This window comes from Phascolarctos cinereus, unplaced genomic scaffold (genome assembly GCF_003287225.1).
Source record: "Phascolarctos cinereus isolate Bilbo 61053 unplaced genomic scaffold, phaCin_HiC Scaffold_5;HRSCAF=322, whole genome shotgun sequence".
NCBI lineage: Eukaryota > Metazoa > Chordata > Mammalia > Diprotodontia > Phascolarctidae > Phascolarctos > Phascolarctos cinereus.
This window is the reverse complement of record NW_027555958.1, coordinates 416,774,898-416,801,827: the sequence shown is the minus strand read 5'-3', so window position 1 is coordinate 416,801,827 and position 26,930 is coordinate 416,774,898. Positions and strand designations below refer to the sequence as shown.

At 41.0% G+C, this 26,930-nt stretch overlaps 1 protein-coding gene across 1 annotated transcript; it reads right to left on the bottom strand.

The window, feature by feature from the left end:
• Window positions 1–2,027: 2,027 nt before the first annotated feature.
• MYOC (myocilin) lies at window positions 2,028–22,425 on the bottom strand. Its single transcript, XM_020970544.2, is given in 4 exon segments — window positions 2,028–3,588; window positions 7,092–7,217; window positions 21,734–21,913; window positions 21,916–22,425. Coding segments are annotated over 4 exon segments (1,452 nt in total). The 5' UTR covers window positions 22,277–22,425; the 3' UTR covers window positions 2,028–2,803.
• Between the last annotated feature and the right edge of the window lie 4,505 nt (window positions 22,426–26,930).

The following is a 26,930-nucleotide window of genomic DNA, read 5'->3' as shown; positions in this document are numbered from 1 at the left end:
GATTTGTCACAGTAGTTGAACAAAAAAACCAAAGGGAATGGGATGGAAAAGTACGACCAGGACTGGTGAAAAAACGAAAACAAAAACAGAATAAACCTTAGTGGTGTGTAGGTATGGTGTGATTAGAATAAATGATATCATGCCCCAACCTGTCTTCCACTTCCTTTCCAATAGCTTGTCAACATGTCTAAAATTTCATCATCAAAAATTTATTTCTTTGGGTCCTAATGACTTTTCACTTTTGTGTCTTCTATTTAAAAGCAAATACCCCAGGAGACCTTAGGAGATGGCTCAGTCGATAGGGCACTGGACCTGGAATCAGGGAGCCCTGAGTTCAAATCTAGCCTTAGACAGTTAGTGGCTGTGACCTTGGGCAAATCATTTAACCTCTCACTGAGTTTCCTCATCTGTAAAATGGGGATAATAATAGCACCTACTTCCCAGGCTTATTGTGAGGATCAAATGAGATGATATGGGTAAAGTCCTTTGCAAGTCCCAAAGTGCTAGCTATTGTTATATTAAAAATATATATTATTATATTAAAGTGATAGCTATTATTAATAGATCTAGAGCTGGAAGAGCATTCAGAGTTCATCTAGACATACAAACCCCATTTTACAGGTGAAGAAACTGAGGGTAGAGAGATGAAATGACTTGCCCAAGGTTGTGCAAGCCATGGCACAGGTAGGATTTTAATCCAGATTATCTGAATGAGAGGGACTGTGGCACAGTGGCTAGAGGGCTTTCCTTGAAGTCAAGAGGACTTGGGTTCAAAACCTGCTTCTGACACTTATTGGTTGTATGACCTTGGGTCCTTGCTGGGGATATATTGACTTAGAAAACCACATATTAGCAATATCTACGTTCTATTGTATTTTTATTTTTTGTTCAATATTTCCCAATTACATTTTAGTCTAGCTGCCCTGGAGATTGCAGACTGTTTGATACCTCTGATCTAGGCAACTCTCTTAAGATTCCAAGTTGCTGAGAAGGTACCAACTTGCGTTTGTAGAGTCAGTTTCTCGGGTGTAACCCTATCCTCATCCTCAGACTCCAGAGCCAGCTTCTGTTCTAGCTGCATCCTCATCTCAGCTGATACTTTATTGGGGATTAACTGGGGATAAAATGAGGGTGTGAGGCAGAATCAGTGCAATGAGGGGAGAGAGGAAGGGGGTGGGGAGAGAGAGAGAAAGAGAGAAGGAGGTGGGAAGGGAGGGGAGAGGGAGAGAAGAAAGGAAGAGGGGAGGAGGAGAGAGAGAGGGGATTACTAAAGGGTAATGGTAATGGTAAGGTAATGTGGTGGCTTGTCCGAAAGACTGGGTTGAGATCCTGAATCTGCCATGTAGTATCTGAAGGGAGCAGAAACAAGCATTTATTTAAACACCTACTATGTGCCAGTTGTTGCGCGGAGCACTTTAAAAATACTATCTCATTCTTTGCTAGGTAGGTGCCATTATTATTCCCATTTTACAGTGGAGGAAACTGAGGTGGACAGAAATTAAGTGACTTGCCAGGGGTCACTGAACTAGTCTGAGGCCTGATTTTGACCTCAGGTCTTCATGACTTCATGCTCATTGCTCTATAGATTCTACTATGTACTTGCCTAAGTGACTGAGTGACCTTACATAAGTTTTTTAACCTCTCTGTTTCTCAGCGCCCTCATCGGTAAAATGAAGAGGTTGAACATGACTTCTAAAGCCCCTTCTGGTTCTAGAGCAATGATTCTGAGATTACATATAAATGTTGCCTGATTCCTTATGTTGCAGGAGGCTGGAGGTGTAAACCATGCCAGCTTCTTCTGAGGTGGTTGAGCTAAATGTCCTTTGGTCCCTTTCAGTTCTCTGTCTGTGGTCCTGTGATTCTTTACTTCAAGCCCTGTTCTTCCATATTAGTTTTTGGAAGCTAATGCCATTCCCCTGATCTCAAATGGAAGCATTCTAAGGGATCTGGAGGAAACATGAATGTCCTTGGTGAACAAGTATGTATGTATCTAAAGCACAGTAATATAATCACACCGAATTCAAACGTGAACATTTTGCAACATGTTTATTCAAAAAGGCACCAGTGGGCACAATCAGAGACTGTAGGAGCTAACCCTTGTGAATATATTGTCTCTGAATCAAAGCCTGGCGTAGGCACTAGGATGCTTTTCTTCACTCTGAGTTGCTGGCTTCGTGTTATATATTGCAGTTCTACAAGCCCCAAGAAATTAAAATAACAGTGGAACATTCATTCCCCTTACTCCCCCCACCCCAGCAAGTCGGTCAGGTCTTTGGGGATAAATTTATGGGAAAACATGAATGAGAATCAAACAGGATGAGAAGGTATGGAGGAGTGTTGCAATCCCATCCATGGAGGGAGAATCCATGCTAATGGACTCACAAAACAATGGAATGGCTGGTCTTGGCTAAACCACTCGTAAACCAATCAGCTTCTTCCCCTGTTGCTTTCCTCAGGAAGCCCTCCAAAGGTATGGTTCTTCAGCCACTTGGTATTCTTCGTAAAAGCATGGCTAGTTTTGAGCAGAACCTATCATGTATTCAATCAACACTTGTGACTGTACCCATCTTCTTACCCTTCCTTCCTTCTCTCCCTTCAGTCCCCCTAGTGGGCAAAATGTTATTACTTCAGAGCCAAGTGTGATGAAAAGGTGAATTCTTCTAAGTTTATGAAAACAGAAAGCACAAAAAACCAGGATGAGCATAGGACAGCTTGCTTTTCCCTCCACCTTCTGCCGTCCTTGAGTTCCTAGTTAGTACTGAGGATTGTGTCTTCCTCTAATTCCTAGGATAACTCTGATGTTTCACATCTGAGAGAGCCTTATGTCATATTCCACCATATTGAAGTTATCCCATGAGAAGATCTTCTTTTCAGCAGGATTGTAATCGACCATACTGTTGTATTTATACCGGTTCGTGAATGGGATGGTCAAGGCCTTGCTGCTCCTGGCATTGGTGTCGTAAGCCAGGTTAATGGTGGCATCGGCTGTCGAATAGCTGCTGACAGTGTACAGGGTGCCACAGATTATGAACGAGTTGGCCACTGATGGCTTTCGAATGTTGGTCTCCCAGGTTTCCTTGAGTTCTAGTGTGTCTGGATTCATTTTGGAAAGGATAATAGCTCCCTTGGCTTCTTCCGTGCTGTAGACAACCCATAGTCCTGTTTCATCCACTGCCAGGTCAATGTCTGTATAGCCACCCCAAGAGTAAGGGAACTGTCCGTGATAGCCAGCGTTGGGAATCTCCCTTTGAGCCTTCACACTTTCAGTCTTCAGGTCATACTTGATCACAGTTCTAGATGTATGTTTCTGATAGTAGAGGGCTCCACGGTAAACCACAGCACCTGTGCTCTCCATTGGGATGGGCAGCACGTGAACTTTGGAAGGATAGCCCCGCATGAACTGGTCGATCTGGTCATACTGAAAGACCTGACGAATATCTGTGCCAACTGTGTCAACTCTCCAAGTGGTCTCCCGAGTATAGGGGTACATAGGCTCGGGGTCTCTCATCCATACACCATACTTGCCAGCAATTGTCTCTGCCTTTCTCAAGGTGATAGGTTCGCCCACCCAGACGAGTTCTCCGCATCCTGTTGGATGAATAGAAAAATAAAACCTATTTACCAAAGACCTTTCAGAAGGTGAATGCTCATTGTAAAGGCAGGAAAGGTCCCCTCCACGGCATTGTTAGTTCAGTTTTTGTGGGTTTAGGTGAAGGGATGAGTGCTACTGATGTTCATCCTAAAAATCAATAGCACCAACCCCAAAAGAACTCCTCAAAGACAACCCTTTGAACCAGGGCTTGAAAACAAAACAACTCAACTATCATATCTGAGCTCTAGGCACATCACTGCGCCTTGCCTGGCTCTAATAGAAGCAGCATAGTGTAGGCAAGGGGCTAAGCATTTATTAAGCACCTACTATGTGCTAGGCACTTTGCTATAGAGTTTTTACAAATAGTAGCTCATTTGATCTTCAGAACAACCTTGTGAGATCTGTGCTGTTATTATCCCCATTTTACAGTTGAGAAAACTAAGAAGAAAGAGATTAGGTGGCTTACCCATCACACACTAAGTGTCTAGTAAGTGTCTAAGGCCAAATTTGAACTCAGAATTTTCTGAGTCCAGGCCAAATGGCCTCTCTGCTGGGCCATCCAGCTGCCAATATAGTGGAAAGAAAGCCTGACTTGAATCTGAAGCTCTGGATTCAAACCACCTACTGTCTGTGTGATCCTAGGTCAAATAATGTTACATCTTGAGTTTTAGTTTCTCCATCCGTAAAATGCACATAAAATTCTCACAGAGTTGTTGTGAGGAGAGCTCATTTTAAAGTGGCCCAGCTTAGGGATAAGGGAGAGAATTACTTTCTTCTTTTGCTGCTTTGATAATATGTGATTTTTGTTGATTTCATGAGCCATATTCTCACATATTTGTTGGGTCTCTAATACAATTGTCAAGAAATAGTATGTTTTAGAGCTAGTTACATTTGTGTCTTAGCTCTTCCCAAAGACTAAACTGTAAGCTCTGTAAGGACTGGGTCCACTTCTTGTCTAAACTTTGCTTCTGCCCTACTCATTAGAATAGTATTCTGTATACAATAGGCACTTAATAAATGTTTGCTGAATAAATGGGGAAAATACCTTGATAGACATAGAATGATATGTAAATCCTCAGCTTGAGGAAAGGTCTAGACAAAAAAAAAATTTAGATTTAAACAAATCCTAGTCACTGTGTTGAGTGGACTTAAACATTTGTAATTTTGTTATTGAAGATGGGGTCTATTTTCTCTAGCCTTCTCATATCTCATTATTTCATAATTTGACTATTTCTCAAAACTTTTCTCATATGATCATCACTGGGAAGGGAAGGGAATAATCATTTATTAAATGGCAGGCACTGTGCCAAGCACTTTAAAAATAGCTTTGATATTACTAGTAATATTCAACATTTCTGAAATTTAGAATTTTAGGCTTATAGAATCACAGAATCTCAGAGTCAGAAGGAAGTTCAGAAACCATGCAGTCTGACCTATACTTGGACAGGAATTCATTCTATGTCATATGTGATAGGTGGTCTTTGCTTGAAGACCCCCAGTGAGGGGGAACCACATTCCAAGGCAACCATGTTCATTTGGTAGTTTTGTTTTGTTTGTTTTTTGTTTTTTACCTCAAGCCTCTATTTGCTTCCTTGAAACTAACCATTGCTCCAGATCGTGCCCTCTATAGCCAAGCAAAACAAGTTGATTTTACTTCCACAATGATGGTGGCTCTTCAGCTACTGGAATGTCATTATCCTGTCTCTTCTCAATCTTCTCAAGGCTAAGCCTTCTCAATTATCTCAGCTGAGCATAATGTTTCGAGCATAAATTTTTTGTTGAAAATGTTTGTGGGAGTTTTTTCTATCACAAATGGAAGAAATATATTAAAAGATGTATTGGAACTAAATTATAAGCACCTTAAAATCCACCACCATGTCTCAATAATCTTTGAGTTCTCATTATGACCCTGTGCACTACTCTGCACATAATGGATGGATGGATTTAAGTATAATACAAAATTCTAGAATGTTATTACTAAAGATAATTTGTAAGCAGTTAGAAAGGGAAATGGTGATAACTAGGCATGCCTTCAACTCATTTACTTTTTATGGCTGGGTTACCAGACTAAATTGATGAAGAGAAATGATGTAGATAGAGAATACCCAAATTTCAACAAAGATTTGACAATCTGTCCTGTATTGTCCTTCTGGAAAAGATGGAGAGGTATGATCAAGGGATACTGTCATTAGTTGAATCTTAAACCAGTTAAATGACTGGAGTCAAGGAATTAATAGACTGATGATAACATGGAAGAAGGTCTCCAGGTTAACTCCCTGGGAGTCTCTTGATGGCTTCAGCCTGTTCAATGTGTTTATCTGTGGCAAAACCAAAAACACAGATGGTGTGCTTAAGAAATCTGTAGATGACATGTAGCTGGGAGGGATAGCAAACACATTGTAGGACAAAGGCAAGCATTGAAAAATATCTCCATTGGCTGATAGGATGGATCAAATGTAAGGTGCCTCAAAGTTTTAGTGTAGTTTTAGGTTTCAGTGGCTTAAAACTGCACTAAGACTTCTGGGACATCCTGTGTAATAAAATGAAATATAATAGATTAAGTCTTATATTTGTGTTTCAGAAATCAGCTGCAGAAGTACAGGATGAAGGGGGCAAAATTAGACAGTGCTTCATATGAAAAAAAAATGTAGGTGGTTTTAGCAGACCACACACTCAATATGAATCAGAAGTGATAGAACTGCCCAAATATAAAGTGATCTCAGGTTGCAAAGAGGGACTTAGTGATCAGACCCTATGATGATAATTTTGTTGTACTCTACCCCATGTAAATCACATCTACAGTATTGTATTGAGTTTTGAGTACTACATTTAAGGAAGGATTACTGGTAAATGGGAATGAGTCCAGATAAGGGTAACCAGGATGGGAAAAAGAGTAGAAACCATGCTATACGCGGACTGATTGGAGGGATTGGGGTTATTTGTCCTGAAGAAGAGAGCACTCAGGGAATGTGATGGTTGTCTTCAAGTGTCTGAAGGGCCATCATTTGGAAGAGGCATCAGATTTGCTTCCCTTGGCCCATGAGTAGGATAGGGAGCAACATGCAGATGTTGAAAACACCCAAAACTTGATGTCAGAAAAATGCTTCAAATAAACAGAGCTGCCCTTGGAATACTTAAATGAGAGGCTTGATGACTCTTTGGGGATGTCATAAAGGGAATTGCTGTTCAGGTACAGGCTAGATTCTGTGGCCTCTGGGGTGCCTTCCAACATCAACAGTCTGTGAGCCAAACACATTTGGAAAGATTGCACTAAAAAAGTAGGGCAAGTTTCTATAACATTCACAAGGACGGCAGGCCCCTGTTCATGCCTAGCTTCCTTTCTCCTTCCCTAGAAAACCACAGAAAAGGGAAAGTCAACTCACAATTTACAAAGGAAATTCTCATTTGTTCTTTAGGGCAGGCTGATATTGAGGACAAGTCAAACAGGGATAGGGACAAATTAGAAAAAAAAAATATAGAAGAAAAATAAAGGTAATACCATTGTCTACATCTTTATTACCAGAATGATTGGTTGAATTCTCTTTGAAGACATGAGAAGCAGGAACCTCAGTTAATTCAGACTTTAGTTCTTGGTAGTCTAAAGTCTGTACACCCCATTTAGAAACTGTAATGAAAGAATGAGATAGATGAAGCTGTGAGGAGAGATATAGATATTGATATACAACTAAAATGTAAATTAAATTGTTTAAATAGGCTTTCCATACAATTCAACCAACATTTATTTTTAAAAATAAATTTATTGGTATCTTTTCTTTTTACATTATCCAGAATTCATAATGCAACTCTCCCTTTCTCTCCCAGAGAACCATTTTTTGTAACAAAGAATTCTTTAAAAAGATTTTTAAAAGATTTTAGTTTGGAAAAACCAACCAATACATCAAAAAAGCATTTATCTGCAGTGCTCCATGTCCATAGTTCCCCACCTCTACAAAGAAGATATCTTCTCTTATCTTTTCCTTAGGCCAAGCTTAATCTTTATAATTTCACAGCATTCAATTTGAATTGTTTTATTTTCACAAGCATTTGTTAAGCACTTTCCCTGTGCTAAAGTGAAATAGCCCTTGCCTTCGATAAGCTTGTATTCTACAGAGAAAGATAGTACGCACACATATTTGTAAATACAAATAAGTATTTGCAAAAGAGAGAAAATTAAATACAATTTAAAAATTAAATACAATTTAAAAATTAAAATTTAGTGCAGAGTATTCTGGGGAAGAAGGCCCTAGGAACTGGGGGAAGTCGTGTAGGAGGGATATTTGATTAACAGAGCTGCTTTATCAGTAGGCTAATTTTGATTTCAGGGATGTGGGTCCATGGTGTAGCATTGGACTTGCAATCAGGAAAACCTGGGTTCAAATAATGCCCCAGACACTTAATAGCTGCATGACCCTGGTAAGTCATATTTTTCTCATCCATAAAGTAGAGGTAATAAAATAAAAATATCCACCCCGCTTAGACATTATGAAGATCAAATCAAATGAGACAGGGGTCAGCTAGGTGGCGCAGTGGATAGAGCACTGGCCCTGGATTCAGAAGGACCTGAGTTCAAATCTGGCCTCAGACACAAAACACTCACTAGCTGTGTGACCCCATTGCCTAGCCAAAAAAATCAAAATCAAAATCGAATGAGACAAGGTATTAAAAGCCCAAGATGCTATGTAAATGTAAGCTATTATCATCATCATCACCATCACCATCGCTGCTATTATTAGCTAAAGGCTTTGTCCAGATGTTGAAATGCAAGTGTCCCTGGGAGCAGTGACACCTCAACAACGATAAAACATTTACATAGCGCCTACTATGTGCCAGGCACTGTGCTAAGCACTTTACAATTATTGTTTCATTTGATCCTCACAACCACACTTGCCGAGGTAGGTGCTAGGCAAGCAATGGTTCAGTGACGTTCCCAGGGTCAGTAAGTGTCTGAACCTCAATTGGACTTCAGGATTTCCTGACTCCAGGCCTGGTACTCTATTTACTGTACCACCTGGCTGCCCCTCCGGAGTAGTATGACTGGATTTATTAGACTTTCCTCCCGGAGAACTGGTCTGTTAAGGGGAGAGAATATGAGTCTGAGTGTCTGAGGGAATTTGGGGGAGGCAGCTGTGTCCCCAGGGGCAGCTAGGTGGCACAGTGGATTGAGTGCAATTCCTAGAGTCTTGAGAATCTAAGTTCAAATCTGGCCTCAGACACTTATTACCTGGGTGACCCTGGGCAAATTATTTAACCCTGTTTGTCTCAGTTTCCTGTTCTGTAAAATAAGCTGGAGAAGAAAATGGCAAACCACTCCAGTATCTTTGCCAAGAAAACCCAAATGGAGTCATGCACAGTCAGACATGAAAGAAAAATGATTGAACAGCAACAAAGCTGTGCCACAGATTGGAGCAGAAGGGGTAAAAAGGGGAAGCCATGGTAGCCAAAGACAGTGTTGGACAATTTCATATTTTTGTCCAAAGTCAATTCTGCTACAGATTGTTCCCGATCTCTGTTTTTGCTCAGCAGTCTACTCTTAGTGATACTTGGATCTAAAAGCAAGGATGGATAACTCTGGGTAAGCTACTTTTCTTGCCAAGTTTCCCAGTCAGCTCCATTTTCTCTTGGTTAGTTATGGCAACAAGGACTTGCATGACCCTCTCCACAGTCATATGTATCACCAGCAATGTAGTGAGGATAAAGAAGGTATCACAAAGTGAGGGGCTGATTGCTGGGGGAGCAAAATCTAAGTCATCTCATTCAGAAAGGTATCTTCTGCCTATTTTTTCCTCCTTGCTCAATCTCCCTAAACTGCCAAGTCATCCTGGATGCTGTGAATGTTGACTTTCAGCACCATCCAAGAAGACCATTTTTTTCACTCTTACCTATACTGGCTTACAAAATTATGATGTGGTATTTGAGGCAGGGCCTGGCAACCCTTGGCACACACCATACGGAGAGATGAGTGGAGGCACCTTGCCTAATTTACTGTCTCTGGCCCCGTTCCTAGTCTTCTCCCACGCACCCCCCCCCACCCTCTGACTCAGTGTTGATGCAGCTGGTGGCCTTGACTTAGTCTGATCCTGTAACAAGTTGCAGAACATTTTGTTGGTATCCAGTGTCCTGTTATATATTGCAATACAGTGTGTGTTGATTAGGCATGGGAAACTAGGATGTCTTATGGCCAAAAGCCTCAATCAATCAATAGGCATTTTATTAAATGCCAACTATGGATTAGGGTCTGGGAATATGGAAAAATGGAACGGTTCTCGTCCTCAAGGAATTTAAATTCTCCCAAGGGAGATGATATCTATGTATGAAATATGGCTTTAGAGGGGAGGGCACTAGCAGCTGGGAGAACCAAGAAACATATTTCCTGTGAAAGATGTCTCCTGTTTTGAAGGAGTTTTGAAGGAAACAAGATTTCTAAGAGGCAGAAATGAGGTGAAAGTACATCCCAGGCCTGGGGGACTGCCAGTGCAAAGGTAGATTAGATGGGAATGGGGTATCATCGGTGAGGAATAGCTAGAAGGTCAGTTGGACGAATATAGATCACAGAAAGGGGAGTAATAAATAGATAATGAGATTGGGAAGGTTGGATGCCCCATGCCAAAATAGCTGTGGAGCATTGCCCATCTTTATCTCACATCCCCAGGGAATCTTGGGAAGTGTTACTTATTGGTTAGTAATTTTTCAGTCATGTCTGACTCTTTGTGACTCCATTTGGGGTTTTCTTGGCAAAGATACTAGAGTGGTTTGCCATTTCCTTCTCCAGATCATTTTGTAGATGAGGAAACTGAGGCATACAGGGTGAAGTGACTTCCCCAGGGTCACACAGTTAATAAATGTCTGAGGCCAGATTTGAACTCAGGAAGATGAGTCTTTCTGATTCCGGGTTTGGCATTGTATCCATTGTGCCAGCTAGGTGCCATTTATGGGACTCACTAAGAGGTGGATTTGAACTAAGGCCATCAGAATGAGTATCTTCTAGGGCTCACAGAACAATGCTTCTCTGTATGTATCTGGTAGTCCACTTACACCACTGTTCTCTTCAGATATAGGAAAAAAAATCAGTAAATGATTGAATATACCTTGTTGAGATGTGAGTCTCAATTAGGTAAGTTATGAAACAAAAAACTCCATGAAGACCCATGGTACTAGATGCCATCATTTTTGGTTCCCTGGAGGTATCAGAGACCCTCAGTCCACTAGCCCATTACCCACCATATTTCTCTGTGCACCCACTGCAATCCCAACTCAGCACTGCTTGACCAGCATGCCAAATGCTGTGTTTATAAATAAGGATGAAGGAGAAAAAGCAAAGAAATGATTATAGTTTAGTCATACAGGACCAGACGGTGTGCATTTGGCAAAGTTTGAACACGGTGGCCCCTCCATGCTTGTCTTCAGGAGGCTTTGAGTCTTTGCTCTAAAATAGGCTACTTTACTAATTAATTCAATGTTTTACTAATCACTTAGCATCAAATATCAATCTAATCAAAACTGATTGCTAACAACTTAGATTTAAGTTAGTTTTAACACAAAGAAGTATCATGATCATTTTCAATCACTAGTTCCAAGTTTCCATCAGGATTCAGTTAGTACTGATGTGCCCGTGGATGAGTAATTTAGCTTCTTTGGGACTCAGTTTCCCCATCTGTAAAATGAGATTTGGCCAGATGCCCTCTAAAATTCCTTGGAGCTCTGAATCCATGATCTTCTCTTTGTCCATTCACTGTCAGTCTGCTTTCAGCTCTTCAGAAATGAAATATCTAGGCCCTGGAGAGAGTGGTATTTTCTCACCTTAAAAATATGAGCATTTTGGGACAGCTAGATGGTGCAGTGGATAGAGCACCGGCCCTGAAGTCAGGAGGACCTGAGTTTAAATCTGGCCTCAGACCAAACATTTGTCATGTTACTAGCTGTGTGACCCTGGGCAAGTCACTTAACCCCAATTGCCAACAAAACAAAACAACAAAAAAAATGAGCATTTAGCTCGAAATCACTATTGATTAGAGAAATGTACATCAAAACAACTCTGAGGTACCACATCACACCTATCAGATTGGCCAATATGACAAAACAAGAAAATGATAAATGCTGGAGAAGATGTGGGAAAATTGGAACACTAATGCATTGTTGGTGGAGTTGTGAAATGATCTATTTTGGAGAGCAATTTGGAACTATGCCCAAAGGGCTATAAAAATGTGCATACCCTTTAACCCAATAGAAGTGCAATAACACTTCTAGGGCTATATCCCAAATAGATCATACAAATGGGAAAAGGACCCACATGTACAAAAATATTTATAGCAGCTCCTTTTGTGGTGGCAAAGAATTGAAAATTGAGAGGATGCCCATCAATTGGGAATGGCTGAACAAATGGTGGTATACGAATGTAATGGCATACTATTGTGCTATAAGAAATGATGAGCAGGCTGACTTCAGAAAAACCTGGAAAGACTTGCATGGTCTGATGCTGACTGAAGTGAGCAGAACCAAGAGAACATTGTACACAGTAACAGCCATGTTGTGTGACAACTAATATTGATAGACTTAGCCCTTCTCAGCGATGCAAGGATCTAAGACATCTCCAAAAGCCTCATGATGGAAAATGCTGTCCACATCCAAAAAAAGAACTATGGCGTTTGAATGCAGATAGAAGCAGACTATGTGCTATTTTTTTCTTCTGTTGTGTTTTGTTTCCTTTTTCTGGTGGTTCCTCCTATTAGTTCTAATTCTTACTTACATCACTAATGTGAAGATATGTTTAATAGGAATGTATATGTATAGTCTATATCAGATTGCATGCCATCTTGGGGAAGGAGGTGGGGAGGGATGAAGAGAAAAGTTTTAAACTCAAAAGCTTATGGAGGTGATTGTTGATGAATTCAAAATAAATTAATTTTAAGAAAATATGAGCATTTGGATAATGTCAAATTTAAAAGTGCCTTCACTTGTACCTGACCCCCTTTTATGATGTGACCCAGATGGACCACCTCCCTTTCTCTAGCCCTGGCTCTGTCTTCAAACCAGCCTCAGTGCCAGGGCAGGTTCTCAGTATACAATACCTCTGTTCACGCGTGGGTACTACATGGCTCTTTTCCTTTCACTCATTCCTTTTTTCTGATTCCTTGGATAGTTCCCCTTGAAAATCAAACTGTGCTTTCTCTACTAACTTCAGAAATGCTGTGGATACTGTGCAAAGTGCCAGGAAATGTGAGGGTGGAGAGTTAGAAGGAAAGTCTACTGCTACATCTCTCAGAGACAGCATGGGCACATAGGCTCTATAGGCAGCAGACTGCCAAACCAGCATGAACCTGGACCTCCTTCCTCTCCATATGGAATAAAGTGATTCAACCTGTGAATACAGCTCAGGCTGGTAATGAATACGAGTTTTGAGAAGAAAATGATTAAATAGAGTCCACGCTCAGAAGTTGTGCCGGCATCAGGGGTAATGGGACGGGGGGGAGAACCATGGCACAGTGAGATTAGTTCTGGATTGAGAATTGGAGGACCTAGGTTGAAAATCTCAATTCTGCTACCTACTATCTGGGTGTAGCCTTAAGCAAGTCACTATAATCCTCTGGGCCTTAGTTTCCCCATCTGTAAAATGAAGGGTGTGGGTAAAATGATCTCCAAGGCCTCTTCTGGTTCTAAGGCTGTAATCCAACAAATAATTAATAAATGTAATATAATTCATATAATAATAACAAAATCATCTAGCAGGGAAGTTAAAACCCGGGCCATTGCGTGATGTTCTGTATTCTGTGGAGACAAAGTTCTAAATTTCTGGCCAGGAGCACCTCAGATACTTAAAATGAGGTGTTTGGATTCATCGACCTCTACGGTCCCTGCAGAGTAAAGCTGTAAATTCCTCTATTTAAGGAAGGGAACAGGACTGACCTCTCCTTGGACATCTCATTTCCCACCCAGCTGAACTCATTTTGGAGCCGAATGGGTATCTTTCCCCCACCCCACCCAGCTTTTCAGCTTTCTTTTGTGTGTTGTTTTCACCCGTTAGATTGTAAGCTCCTTGAGGGCGGAGAGTGTCTTTTTCATATTTGTATTGCGAGGGCTTAGTCCGATGTCTGCTACATAGCGAGCATTTTAATAAATGCAGATTGATGGATCCCAGCTCTATGTTTATGGTGCTATGAACTGTTGATTAGAGTTGAAAAATAGTTTTCTTGAGGAAAAGAGGAGGCTAGTGGATATTTGGATGGCTCTTTCAACTTTTCCAGGTGCGTTCACACATGTTTTCTCATTTGATCCTATGCTTTCAGAGGGAGCTTTTTCTATCTCTACTAGAAGTTGTAACAGTGACTGTTTTCGAAGAGCCTTTTTATGGCACTGCACAGAATCAATGGGCTCCAGGTGCCGAATGGATCACCTTGCACCTCAGATAATAACAGGACTCACTATGTCAGAGATGTAAGAGACCTTTGAAATCATCTAATCTAACCCCTTGTTTTACAGAGGTGGAAACTGAGGTCTAGAGGCATAAAATGACTTGCCCAAGGTCATATGGCTAGGAACGTAGCAGAGCCAGGAACTCCAAATTCAGCGTTTTTTGAGATAGAAAGAACTTAAGGGTCATGGGCCTATGAGAATTAGGACCAGCTTGGTACAGACAATATAATATGGAAGGCATGTCCAAGGGGAGAGCACCCCATCTATAACTGCATGCCTTGGAAATGTTTCATATCTCTACATCTCTGCTGAGAGTTCAGGCCCAATTCTCAGGACTCATGTGAGCTTCACAGCAACTCAAACCTTGCAACAGGCAGGTCTGAACAGGACACTAAGATTTTTGCGGTGTTTTTTTTTTTCCCCCAAGAGAACATAAAGTTCTTGAGGACAGGGACTGTTTTCATTTTGGTGCTTGTATCTGGAGAACAGGGCCTTGCACCTAGTAGGTGTTTAATAATTGACTTTAAAGCAAGAGGTCAGCAAACATTTATTAAGATATTATATGTGTGTGTGTGTGTGCATGACATATATATATATATATATATATATATATATATATATATATATATGGAGAGAGAGAGAGAGAGAGAGAGAGAGAGAGAGAGAGAGAGAAAGAGAATATATATGGCATTGTGCTAAGTGCTGGGAATGCAAATATAAGCAAAAAGAAAGACAGTTCTTGCCCTCTCTCAAACTGCCAACATCTTATAGGGGGAAGACAACACACGAGCTGGAAAGTGGGGGGAAATACCCATGCAGGGCATACTGTGGAAGTTTGAAAAATCAGAAGCAGAGCCTAGGGGGCGGGGCGGGGGGAGCGGGGAGAGGAAGTTGGCCTTCATGGCATCTCTCCTAAGAATAGAGGTACCTGGGAGGAGCTCACCATTGGGAGAAGACAGTCAGAATGGTGCAGGGATATTCCAGGATCAGAAGGCTATTTAATCCAGTTTGTAGGACACAGAGGTATCAAAATGCTAAAAGAAATCCTTTTCATACAAGGTCCAGGACTCCAGTCCAAAGACAATGGTTGATACAAAGGAGACAGTGCTCATACTAGCCAAATTTTATCAATATCTATACTCACTCAGCACTCCTGGTTCCTGGGGCAGATGGCCTTAAAGGCACTCTTAAATCAACTTTGTAATTCATTATGTGAAAAATAACACAAGTAACTAAGATTCAGTCAGCTTGCAGATCAACACTATTAACAATGCATAACATCTGGTAACTTCCTATTTTAATTTCTTATTCATGTTAACTAGATAATAAGTCCACTTGATCATTTTTACGCTCACTAGATTTTGGTGTTCCAGGGCAAAGCCCACTCCTCCCTAGTGTGGCTCTATCACAGTCTCCTAAATAAAACAAGTGAGATGATCATGACCAAATCACTTCCCTTTTCTGAGCCTTAGTTTCTTCACCTGATGAATGAGGGGGTTGGTCTGGATCACATAAGCACAGACCCTTACCACCCACACACAGGGGAAGAGCTGTCCAAGGCCATCTTGTCTAAACTATACTGCAGCCATAGACAGTCCCTAAGTTCCTTTCAGGCTCTAACCTTCTACAAGTTAATGAATAGATCATCACAGAATTTAAGTTCCGTCTAGCTCAGAGTTGTTTGGCCCAATAAAAGTTCCCTTAGGAGCGGAGTTCTGGTGAAGTACTCTGGATAATAAAGAACCAAGGCAGGGCATTCTGCTCAGAGGCAAAAAGCTAGAGCTCAGTCACAATGTTTCAGAGCGCACAGGACCTAAACAACATCTCTCTTTCCTTTTTTTTTTTTTGAGTAAATAAGAACCAAGCTAAAATCCATGTAAAAGGACTTCCAGAAAGATCCACAGGTCAATTCTATACTGGCAAGGAGAATTCTATTGGCAGATTGGATAACCTGCCTCTGAATTTGCCAATTTCTTAGTGGTTATGCCAGTCAGAAAAGCCCAGTTCTAGGCAGTCTGGCAGGCACTTAGTTCTCTGGCATGACTTCCAAAACTTGTGGGAGCACCAAGTTACAGCCCAATGCTAGATTCTGTCTGTCTTTGTCTCTGTCTCTCTCTCCCCTTATAACTAACTGTATGTGTGATGAGAGAAATAGTTTAACAGGAAGAAAGTCCAATCTAGGAACCAGCAATTTCCTATTTCAAAAACAATTCTGAGCAATATTTCATATCATTTCTGTGCCCTAAATTCAGAACCTGACTATCATGGATTTTAACTTGCCCAGACTCACAGAACCATGTGGGTCATTGGTGTGACCAGTTCTGACACCACAGAATCTTAAGAGACCACTTGGTTGGTAATAAGTATAGAGCCACCTGGTGGACAACTCAAATATCATACTCCTCCCCTGGATAATTAACATAGTAACACACTGCCTTTTTGTAGGCTTAAAGAAGTTGGCACACAAGCCAATTTAGATTACTTTTACCACTGCAGTGCCCCAAAGTATCACTTATGGGCCATCAAGCAAGTATATACAAAGCTTACAGACGTCACATAACTTATTTTCTTTCCTTCTTCCTCACTTATGCTCCAAATTAGATGTACTCTAGAGGTAGTTTGGATAAGAAATTGGAATTGCTATTAGTTTTTCACCTTCAAATATATTTTGGCAAATAACCTTTGCAATAATTTTTGTTAGTTGTATCCTTTATGGAAGACTTATGGAAGAACATGGACAAAAGCCAAATTGCCCAAAGGACCAATAAAGTCTGTCTACAAGGTCAGCCACGTACAGCCTGGCTGGTAATTGTCGTCTCCCAAGCCTTTGAAAGCAGGTAAAAACAAAAACAAAAATATAAGACTTTTACTGATAAGCTGTGGCAGAAATGAAGGGAATGTGTGTGTGTGTGTGTGTGTGTGTGTGTGTGTGTGTGTGTGTGTGGCGTGCTCCTTGCCCCTTGAAGGTACTACCCTTTCTCGTGGAACGATCTGTTGCTGAAGTAAGTCTGCCCAAACTTCTAAGAGAGGGGTGGCCCTCTAGGTCCTCAAGTGCTGCCCTTTGACTGAATCCAAACTTCCCTTAATAAAAGGATTTGTTCTCTAAAACTTGGACTCAGTCAAAAGGCTGCACCCAAGGACCTAGAAGGCCACAGATTCCCCACTCCTGTTCTAAGAGAAAGCAGAGTCCTGAGACAATTGTTGATTTTGATCATGACAAGCTGTGGTATACTGGAGAGATAAAGCCATCAGAATTGTTTTGTAAGGTTGGGACTAGTATAATTGATCTTGATTATAGACAGAAGATGAGAATTTGATTGCTAAAAATAGGCTGTTAGTGTTTTTGTAGAGAGGACCAAGAGTCTATACTCAGTCAAATTTCCAAGCTATCGTCTAATTTTGAAGTTAGAAATAATGAATACTACAGTTGCTGTCAAAGAGTAAGTTCAGGTAAGCTGAGGAATAGCTTGGAAGTAGAAAATCAAAAAAGTCAACCAGAAGATTAGCTAGTTTGGCTAAAATGTTGTTCTCAGTGAACCAAATCAAGTATAGCATGGATCAACTCAGCTTAGCAGTGGGTGCATCGAGGCAACACAGAAGTTACATTAATTACAAGACTTTTATAGACAGTTCTTAAGAAAAGTCACCAAGTATATAACACTGGGCAAGTCACTTAACCTCAGTTGCGTCACCAAAAAAAACCCAAAGTCATCAAGTTTAGTGTTCTAGAGTTGTGAGTTACCCCAGGCAAATGTTTTTGGTTTTGTTTTTTATTCATGTGCCCCCTTGGCGTGTTTCCATAAATGTGTGTACTGGTGACAGAGTATGTCCTAAATTTACATGTAAGGTGTTATGCATTTGTTGTTCCTGATTTTACTTTAAAACATGAGTACTTGTAACATTTATTTTGCCTTTTGTTAAGCAAATGCTTATGTTTAAGATCTAAATGTGTCATTATTGTGAGGGACTGGTTTGTGTAAATGGAAATACATTTATGGGGACTCAAGAGCTTAAGTGGTGAGTATGGGAAGTATTCCCTTGCAACAGCATTATCCCTGTACTCTGCTAGACTTTGAATGTAACCCTAGGGAGGCAGTCCTACTTTTGAGACCCTAGATTGCCAGCATAAGAGCAGGTTGAAGTAACATATCTAGTAACCCAAGCCAGAGAATAGGTAGATGTCTACGTGATCTTTATAAGAGGTGTGTCAAGTGCTATGTTGTGAGTAGCTGTAAACTGATTTTTGTTAAATACACACACATATATATATATATATATATATATATATATATATATATATATATATATATATATATATATATATATATATATATATATATATATATCTCAAATGCCCTGGGGAGCTCCCTATTTAAAACAATTTTTTCAAAATAAACAACCAGCTCCAAACTTATTTCTTGTGTAAATCTAGATGATCACTGCTTAAAAGGAAACTGATGAAATTCTATTACAACAAATTTTATTAGAGGGAATATATATTACAAAATAATTTCCATGTTCTACAACAATGGTTCCCTAATTTTTTTGATCATGCATACCTATCAGCATTTGGTGGGGAAGGGAATACATGAGATTAGGGGTAACTTTTTTCAATTGCATTTCCATAGTTGCTGTTGTAAATATCTGATTTGGAATTAGGTTATAACTAACCTGGGAAGCCAACTCCCAGCTCAGGAGAAGGCAGGGAGCTTGAGCAGAAGTGGGAGAGATGAAGTAAGAGGGTACTGAGTTGTGAAGGGTAGGTGTGATTGGTTGGAGACAAGTTTCATGATTCACTGCTGTAAGGAGGAAAAGATGTGACCCATGTTTCCACCCTCTGACTGGTTAATTACATTACAATTTTTGCGATCAAGCCGTGGACCCCTTGAAGCCTTCCTATGACCCTTTAGGGACCTCTTGACCCTACTTTGGAGACCACTGGCCTAGAAGTGCAATGCTTTGTTGATCTTTCCCTAAGTAATCACAGAACCTCAGAATTAGAAGAAACCTCAGAGGTAATTTAGTCCAGGCCTAGCTAGGTGGTGCAGTGGATAGAGCTCCAGCCATGAATTCAGGAGGACCTGAGTTCAAATCCAGCCTCAAACACTTCCTAGCTGTGTGACGCTGGGCAAGTCACTTCACCCTGTTTGCCTCAGCTTCCTCATCTGTAAAATGAGTTGGAGAAGGAAATGTCAAAACCACTCCAGTGTCTCTGCCAACAAAATTCCAAATGGGGTCACAAAGAGTTGTGTCCAGTTATTGACCCAAGCATGAATCTCATTTGTAACATCTGTAACAAGTCATCATACAGATTCACCTCTAGTGACTTGTGTCTCCCTATCCCAATGAAGACCCTTTCATTTTAGGACAACTCTATAAGAGCATGTAATCTTTGTCTATAACAGCCTCCCTCTGTAATGAAAGTACTGGACTGTGTACTGTTTGTATTCGAGGTAGTGAGACAACAGTGACACAATCCTGACAGTTCTCTTTATGCCACAGTAATAAGGCCACTTTGGCTATGGCAGTCCTAAGGGCTGAACTATCAAGCAGAGGTGAGCTGGGAAAGGCTTTAAATGCCAAACACAGGGATTTATACTTGACTCTAGAGGCAACAGGAAGTCAATAGAGTTCATTGAGTAGGAGAGGAACATTGTCAGAAAGTCACTTTGACAGCTGTGTGAAGGAGGAATTGGAAAGGACTTAAGTCAGGGAAACCAAGTAGGTCGCTATTGCCATAATCCCTGGAAGAGATGAGAACTAGACTTGAACTAGGGTGTTGATCCGTAGAAAGAAAGGGATGAATGTGAGAGATGTCATGGAGACAACAGAAATGACTAAACAATTCCTACCTTTGAGGGATTCATACTGTATTAGATTAAATTCATTATTATCATCAGATTATACATTTAGAGATGTATGCTATTTTATAGATCAGCTAGTCAGACAAAGAAACTGAGGCCCAGAGAAATGAATTGATTTGCTCAAGGTCACACAAGTCATACATGGCAATCAGTATTTAAAATGAGATCTTCTGACTCCCAGTCCAGTAGCTTCAGACACATCCACATAAATGCATATAAATTAGGCTTGGCTGTCAGACATGGATGTAACTGACTGTGTAATTTTCTTTAGTTCAGCCTTCAGATAGGATTAAAGCTATGCTGAGGACCCATATGAATTGTAACATACTGTCTTTCACGTAGAAAGCATTCTGATAGTGGTTTGGGAGCATAACTTTAAAATGGCACAGTTGACCTCACATCAAAGATAAAATGGTGACAGGAGCATTGAACAGGACATTCAGTGAATATTTATTAAGGTCCTACTGTGCACAAAGCACTGAGTGCTTATCTGTTGTGTGGGCACATGCAAACATACACACACACACACACACACACACACACACACACGCACACAATTCCTAAGGAGGCAAGGGTGAGTGTGTGCTGCAATGAAAGTCACAAGACCTGGGTTCAAATTCAAGTTTTATCAGTTGCTTGTGCTGTGACTTAGGGTGAATGGCTTGCTTTCTCTGAACTATGCTGTCCTCATTTGTAAAATAAGGAAATTGGACCCGATCTCTAAGGGCCCTTCCAGCTCTGAATATCTCTGATCGCTCATCCAAAGTGTTTTCCAGCACTAACATTCCATGTATCTTAGCAAAGCAGGAAAAATACAGCTAAAAAAAATTAAACCTGAGCAGAGAAACTAGAGGAAAAAAATCAACTCCTCATTAATATTGAGTAAAGTAAAATTGATCAAAGCATCTTTTCCAAAATCTTTTACAAGTGCTGTGTACCAATGGTCATTTGCCCTTGGGTACCATAAAACATCTCTTTAGGAGAAGGGATAGGAGCTAGACTAGAGATTTCACTGATGCAAGGAACTCCCAGATTAAGAAATATCCTCTACCAGTCTGCAGGTCACCACCTTCTCAGTGGCTTAGAGCTTTCTAAACCACTGAGAAGTTAAGTGATTTGCCCAGGGACACCAAGCCAGCATGTGTCAGCATCAGGACTGGCCCCCAGTCTTTTTGACTCCCAGGTCTGTTCCTTATCTAATATGCTGTGCTGCTTCTTTTCTTTAGGAGAGGATGAGCAAAAAATGCCCTTGGGGGCATCATTAGGTTCATAGATTTTTAAAACAGAAGGTAGCTCCAAGGTCATTTAGTCCAACTGTCTTTATTTTACACATTAGGAAACTAAAGTGCTAGGGTTTGAACCCAGGATATCTGGTTATGGAATGCAGAGGGATAGAGTGGAAAGACAACTGGAATTGAATGGAAATCCCAGGACTGCCCCTTACTTACCTGCATGACCTTGGATAAGTCACTTAGCATTGACCCTAAATCTAGTGTTTTTTCTACTGTATCTCTTTGCCCTCCTAAACTCGGGTCCTGAGTTCAAATCATGGCTGGACTCCTTACTACCTGTGTGACCTTGGGTGAGTTTGTATAACCTTTTAGAGCCCTAGTTTCTTCATCTAAAAAATAAAGGCAATTGGACCAAATGACTCTTAGATACTTTCCAGTTCTAAATCTTTGATCTGATGGCTTCAAAGCTAGGGCTCTTTCTGATCTGGGAGAGGTTAAGTGATTGACTTAGCTAAGGGTCTGAGTCAAGTCTTCCTGATTCCCAAGTCTAACACTATCTGCCAGGCATCTGAGAGCTTCATGAAATAAATCCACATTATTTCGTATCATAGCCGAGCTTGTCCATCTTGTGGTCTTACCTTCCTTGGAACCCTGGGGAGTGTCAGCTGCCGTTTCTTTGCCTTGAGGACACTGGCCCAGTCTTAGCATCTCCAGCTCCCGCCGGCTGTTTGCCAGCCTCCTTGCCAGGTTTCTGTTCTCATTCTCTAGTTGCCTTTTCTCCTTCTCCAGGGAAGCTTTCTCCTGGAGAAGTTGTTGTAGTCAGCCTCCAGGCTGGTTTTCTCCCTCCTCACATTGTCCAATTCTCTCTGCATCTCCAGTACAGCTGGAGGCATGAGACCCGGACTTTCATCCCCTCTCAGTTGCTTCACGAGGGTCTCTAGGACACTGAGCCGGATTTTTGCAGCTTCTAACTCTGATTGCTGGACACTGCTATCTCTCTGGAGCTCCTGGATGGCTGAGTTGGCTTCGCCAGATCCCGGGCAGCTGGACTCATTGGGGCTGGGCACAGTGAAAGTGTAGAGGCATCTGCCGTTCCTGTCATTACTTTTTCTGAGATTGGCTGTCCTGCCTAGAGCCCCCCACACCAAGCAACCCAAAAGCAGCAGCTGAGGGCCAAGCATGTCTGTGCTAGCTCTTTAAAGAACTGCACAGAAATCCCACAAGGTACTGACCCACAGAGTGTTTCCCTGTGAATGCTCAGTTTCTTAGTGAACTGTCAGAATGAGTGGCCCTGGGAGCTCTCCAGTGACTGAACTCCAGGGAGGAGGTTTCATATATACTGATGGGAGCCAGTCTATGGGGGGTGCAGGGGCGGAGGAAGGCAGAGGAGGCAACCAGAATCAGGAATGTGAGAGTGCAAAGTTGGGTGGAGCGGTGGGGGGGAAGGAGAAGAGAGGGGCTGTTCCTCATGGTCAGGAGAGTTTTTTTTTCCTTTAAAAAAAAAAGTCTGTTTTGAGTTTCTTAAAAGAAGAGTGTCACATTTTCACATACTACACCCTCCCCCTACCACAAGCTTCCCAGCCTGCTTTGTTCAGGAGATTGTATACACACAGCAAGAATTTTTCTATGGTTTCTTATGTATGATCCACCATAAGTTGAACACAGAACATAAGCAAAACATACTCAGATCATTACATCCCCAAAGAAAGAGCATAAATCAAATTCCTTCCTTAATTTTTTTCTGGTTTTTAATTAATATGTGCACATACATTGTTGGGGCTAGGGAGAACCAGATCTATGATTTCTTTGGTCCAGGCAACTGCTGGTATGGAAACTCCCTTGCACTGATGCAGATCAGAACCTACTCTTCAATTTATAGTCTTAGAAAGTTACCTGGGATATTGAGAGGGAAAGAGATCTAAAAGTCCCACATGTGTCAAAAGGTAGGATCTGAACTCATACCATCTCATCTCTAAGGTGAGCTGTCCTCAATACCACACTGACACTCACATGTACCTATAATGAATTTAAAATAATATAATAATAACTCACATTTGTGTTAGAATACCTCAGGCAACATGGCTTAATGGATTTAACCTCTCAGAGCCCCACACAACTCTGTTATTTACATGTAAGATGCTGGTCATTGTCCAGGGAATTCTACCACATGGATGAAATCACATTTGGACCAGAAAAAACCCTCAAAAAACAAACCAAAAAAAAAACCCCTTCAATATTCATAGTTAGATATGTTAAGGTTTACAAACCTTTTGTGTTAGAAAGTTTAAATATTATTTTCTTCATTTGATAGAGAAGAAAACTGAGGCCCAGAGAAGCAGGCTTACCCAAGGTCCCACAGCTTATAAGTGGCAGAACCAGGAGGACTTGAACTAAGGTTGTTGTTGTTTTAAACTTTAAGTCTAATCATCTTCCCACTATGCCACACTCCTTAAGACTAACAATAGAAATGCATGCTTAGATATACATATACATGCATATATCTATATTTACAAAGATGCAAAACTCTCTGCAATTAATGTATATCTTTGCAGTCCTGCAGGTCAGATGTCATTTCGCTTTTCCTCAGTCTGAGAAGGAAAAAATAAATCATGAATTATATCTAGAACTTCCAGGAAGACAAATGAAGTTTGACAATGACACAGTGTTCGTATCTATGATGTGTTTATAGTTATAAAGCAAATATAATTTATCTGTCATTACTAGTAGCTTCGTTTTCTATACTGAACCAGCTTTACCATTACCATTGTCCCCCATCCCTACCCTACCCCTAAAAAAACCAGGCAGGTTTAACTCCTACACCGTACCCGGCCCTGGGACTGCTAGCCACTACTGTCATTCGCATGTGTTTCCTGCATGGCCATTCTCAGTGAATGTGTGAATGCAAAGTTCCCGGGTCTGCTTCTCTTGCACAGCCTGTTTTTGGAGTGCATACTTCCCATGTATTTCTCCAGTTTCCCCCTGACATGGGTGGAGGCATGTTTTGCTCATTTAGATTCTATCTTTACTAAATGGGTTCTAAATTTAGACTTGAACTTGAGACCTTTGGGTTTGATATCTATTTATAGCTACCAAGTAGCACTATTTATTTCCAGGTTCTGATGCAGGCAGTAAATATAACAGAAGCACCTCTTTGGAATACTTAAAATTATCGAGGCAAGAGCCCTGCCAGGGAATGAGGACGGTTGAGTATTTCTTTAGGAAGAAAGGAAGATCAGCACTACACTGTGGTGCACATGAAAAAATAATACCATATTTCTATAACCCTTTATGGTTACAAAGAGTTTTGCATATTTTATTCAAATGAACCTTATAACAGTTCTGTAGGAGTTGTCCTACAAGTATACAAATATTATTATGCCCATTTTACAGATGAGGAAAGTGAGCCCAGAGATGTTAGGTAGCTTTCCCTAGGTTACACAACAAATAAGTGGTGGAGTTGGGTTTTAAACCCAAGTCCAGGGGTCCTTCTACTATACTGAGCTGTCCAAAAAAGTCCCTGTTAGACAAGAGTGTCTTTTGCTGCTCTTTGTATCCCCGAGGCTTAGCATAGTACTCAGCACATAGCAGGCATTTAACGAATGCTGACTGACTGACTGAATGAATGAATGACTGATATTCATCTACTGGAAGTGAGAGCTGAAGAAGGAAGTAGCTTGCTATGCTTCATGGATTGATGGTTAGCAGTCACAAGTTCTGCCAAAACAGGAGATATGTATTACTGATGGCAATAAGAAGAGACAAACTCTGGTGGTCAGTGAGCCCCTGATAAGGGATGCTGCTGCTACTGCTGCTGCTACTACTACTACTACCACCACCATCAAGATGATACCATGACAAAGTAATAATAATAGTAGCTAGCACTTAAACAGTGCTTTAAGGTTTTCAAAGCACTTTACATATGTTAACTCATTTGAACCTCATGATAATCATGTGAATAGGTTCTGTTATTATCCCCATTTTACACATAAGGAAACTGAGACACAGAAAGATTTCTTTCTTCTCTTTTTCTCTTTCATTCTCTCTTTCTCTCTCTCTCTCTCTCTCTTAAAAGCTAAAAATATTTAAATTACCTTAATAATAATTTAATTCTTCAAAGGGTGGAGGAAATGATGAGGGGTTCTGATTCTGGACAATAGAGCAAATTGAAATTATGGGTGCCTCAGGAGGACACTCCATCTTTGAATGATCCATCTTAGAGTGAGTGATAAATAAGGAAGTAAAGGCGGGCATAGTCTGGCACAGACCCTAGTTTTGGGGAAAGTGAATTTTTAAAGAGGTCAGAGAAAGAATAGGTAGAATCCCCATGTTTCATATCCTACTTAGGCATCCACTCAGGTCATTTTGCCATCTACCCCACTGCCAGGTCCCCACCTAGACCACTGTACACCAGACTCCAGACTCCAACATCTATAGTTCCAGAAGAAGTTAATCTAATCATCTTTGCAATTCACCACTGAACCATCTTAAGTGAATAGAAGCTTGCTTAGCCCAATATATTTAGCTGGCCTCAAACCAGGCTATGCTTCGTATTCCAGCCAGCCATGAGGCCAATCTTGTTATCTTTCCTACTTCAGCATATGTGCTGCTACCAGCCCATTCCATCTTCCCATTCTACTTCTCATCTCCGTCCAGCCTTCTTGCTGTTCCTCAAACAAGATACCCCACCTCTGATCTCTGGGCATTCTCTCTGGTTGGCCCACTTCTCTTGAATGCTCTGCCTCCTCATCTCTGTCTACTGGCTGCCCTGACTTCCTTTAAGTCCCAATTAAAATCCCATCTTCTCCAGGAAGCCTTTCCCAATCTCTTAATCCTAGTGCCTTCCCTCTCTTGATTATTTCCTATTTATCCTGTATGTAGCTTGTTTGCTCATCTATTAGATTAATGAGCTCCTTAAGGGCAGGGACTGTCTTGCCTTTCTTTGTATCCTCAGTGCTTAGCAAATTACCTGGCACGTAGTAGGTACTTAAATGTTTATTGACTGACTGACTGATTCTTACTATGTAAAGTGGGCCTTCATATAAAATATGCTCAGAGTTGGCCCTCTTGGTTCCAGTCAACCATTTGGGAACTTTGTAGTCAGCTTCCCAACACAAGTGACACAGTGCTGAAAGGTTTGCACTTTGAGATGATGAAAAGTCTGCTTATTGGATGTTAAGCAGGAAGGGCTTATGACTTGGTGGATATTTAATGTCCTCACCCTTAGGGATTTTTCTTTTCCTAGGTGCAAATCATATCAGTACTGTTTTGAGCTGTTTTCCTGAGAAAGGTGTTAGGAGGAATGACTTGCCTTATCCCCTTTACCAGCCAGTAGGCTGTTGTGAGTATGTAGCATCTAAAGCATACATTGCCAAGACAAGCCTAAGCTTGCACTCTGGTCTGCTCTTTTGGGTTTATTTCTTCTTGATCTTAGGTGAAAGAGTATCTCACTAGTTGTGAACATACCCACTGTTGGAAGCAACTTGATGAGTTCAAGAGGTTCAGAAGTCCTGGGTCCTTTGGGTCAGAGCTGACTGGTGCCATGTCTAGGACTTCTCTTCAAGACTCTAAGAGAAGACAATGACTAACAAGAAGGTGAATCCAAGTCTGGCTCATTTCCACTGAAAGTGATGAACCTGAATTTGTATGGGCAGCATAAAACTAAACTTCACTTACCCAATCAACAATCCTTTTGACTGCTTTATTTTCTGTTGAGCTTATATGTTGAGCTTCTGTTGAAGTATACTTTCTGGGTAATCTTCAGAATCTTCCTAAAACCATTCCAATGGAAGTATTTTAATTTCCTGGCATGGAGTGGCAGTCCAGGTTTCACAGGCA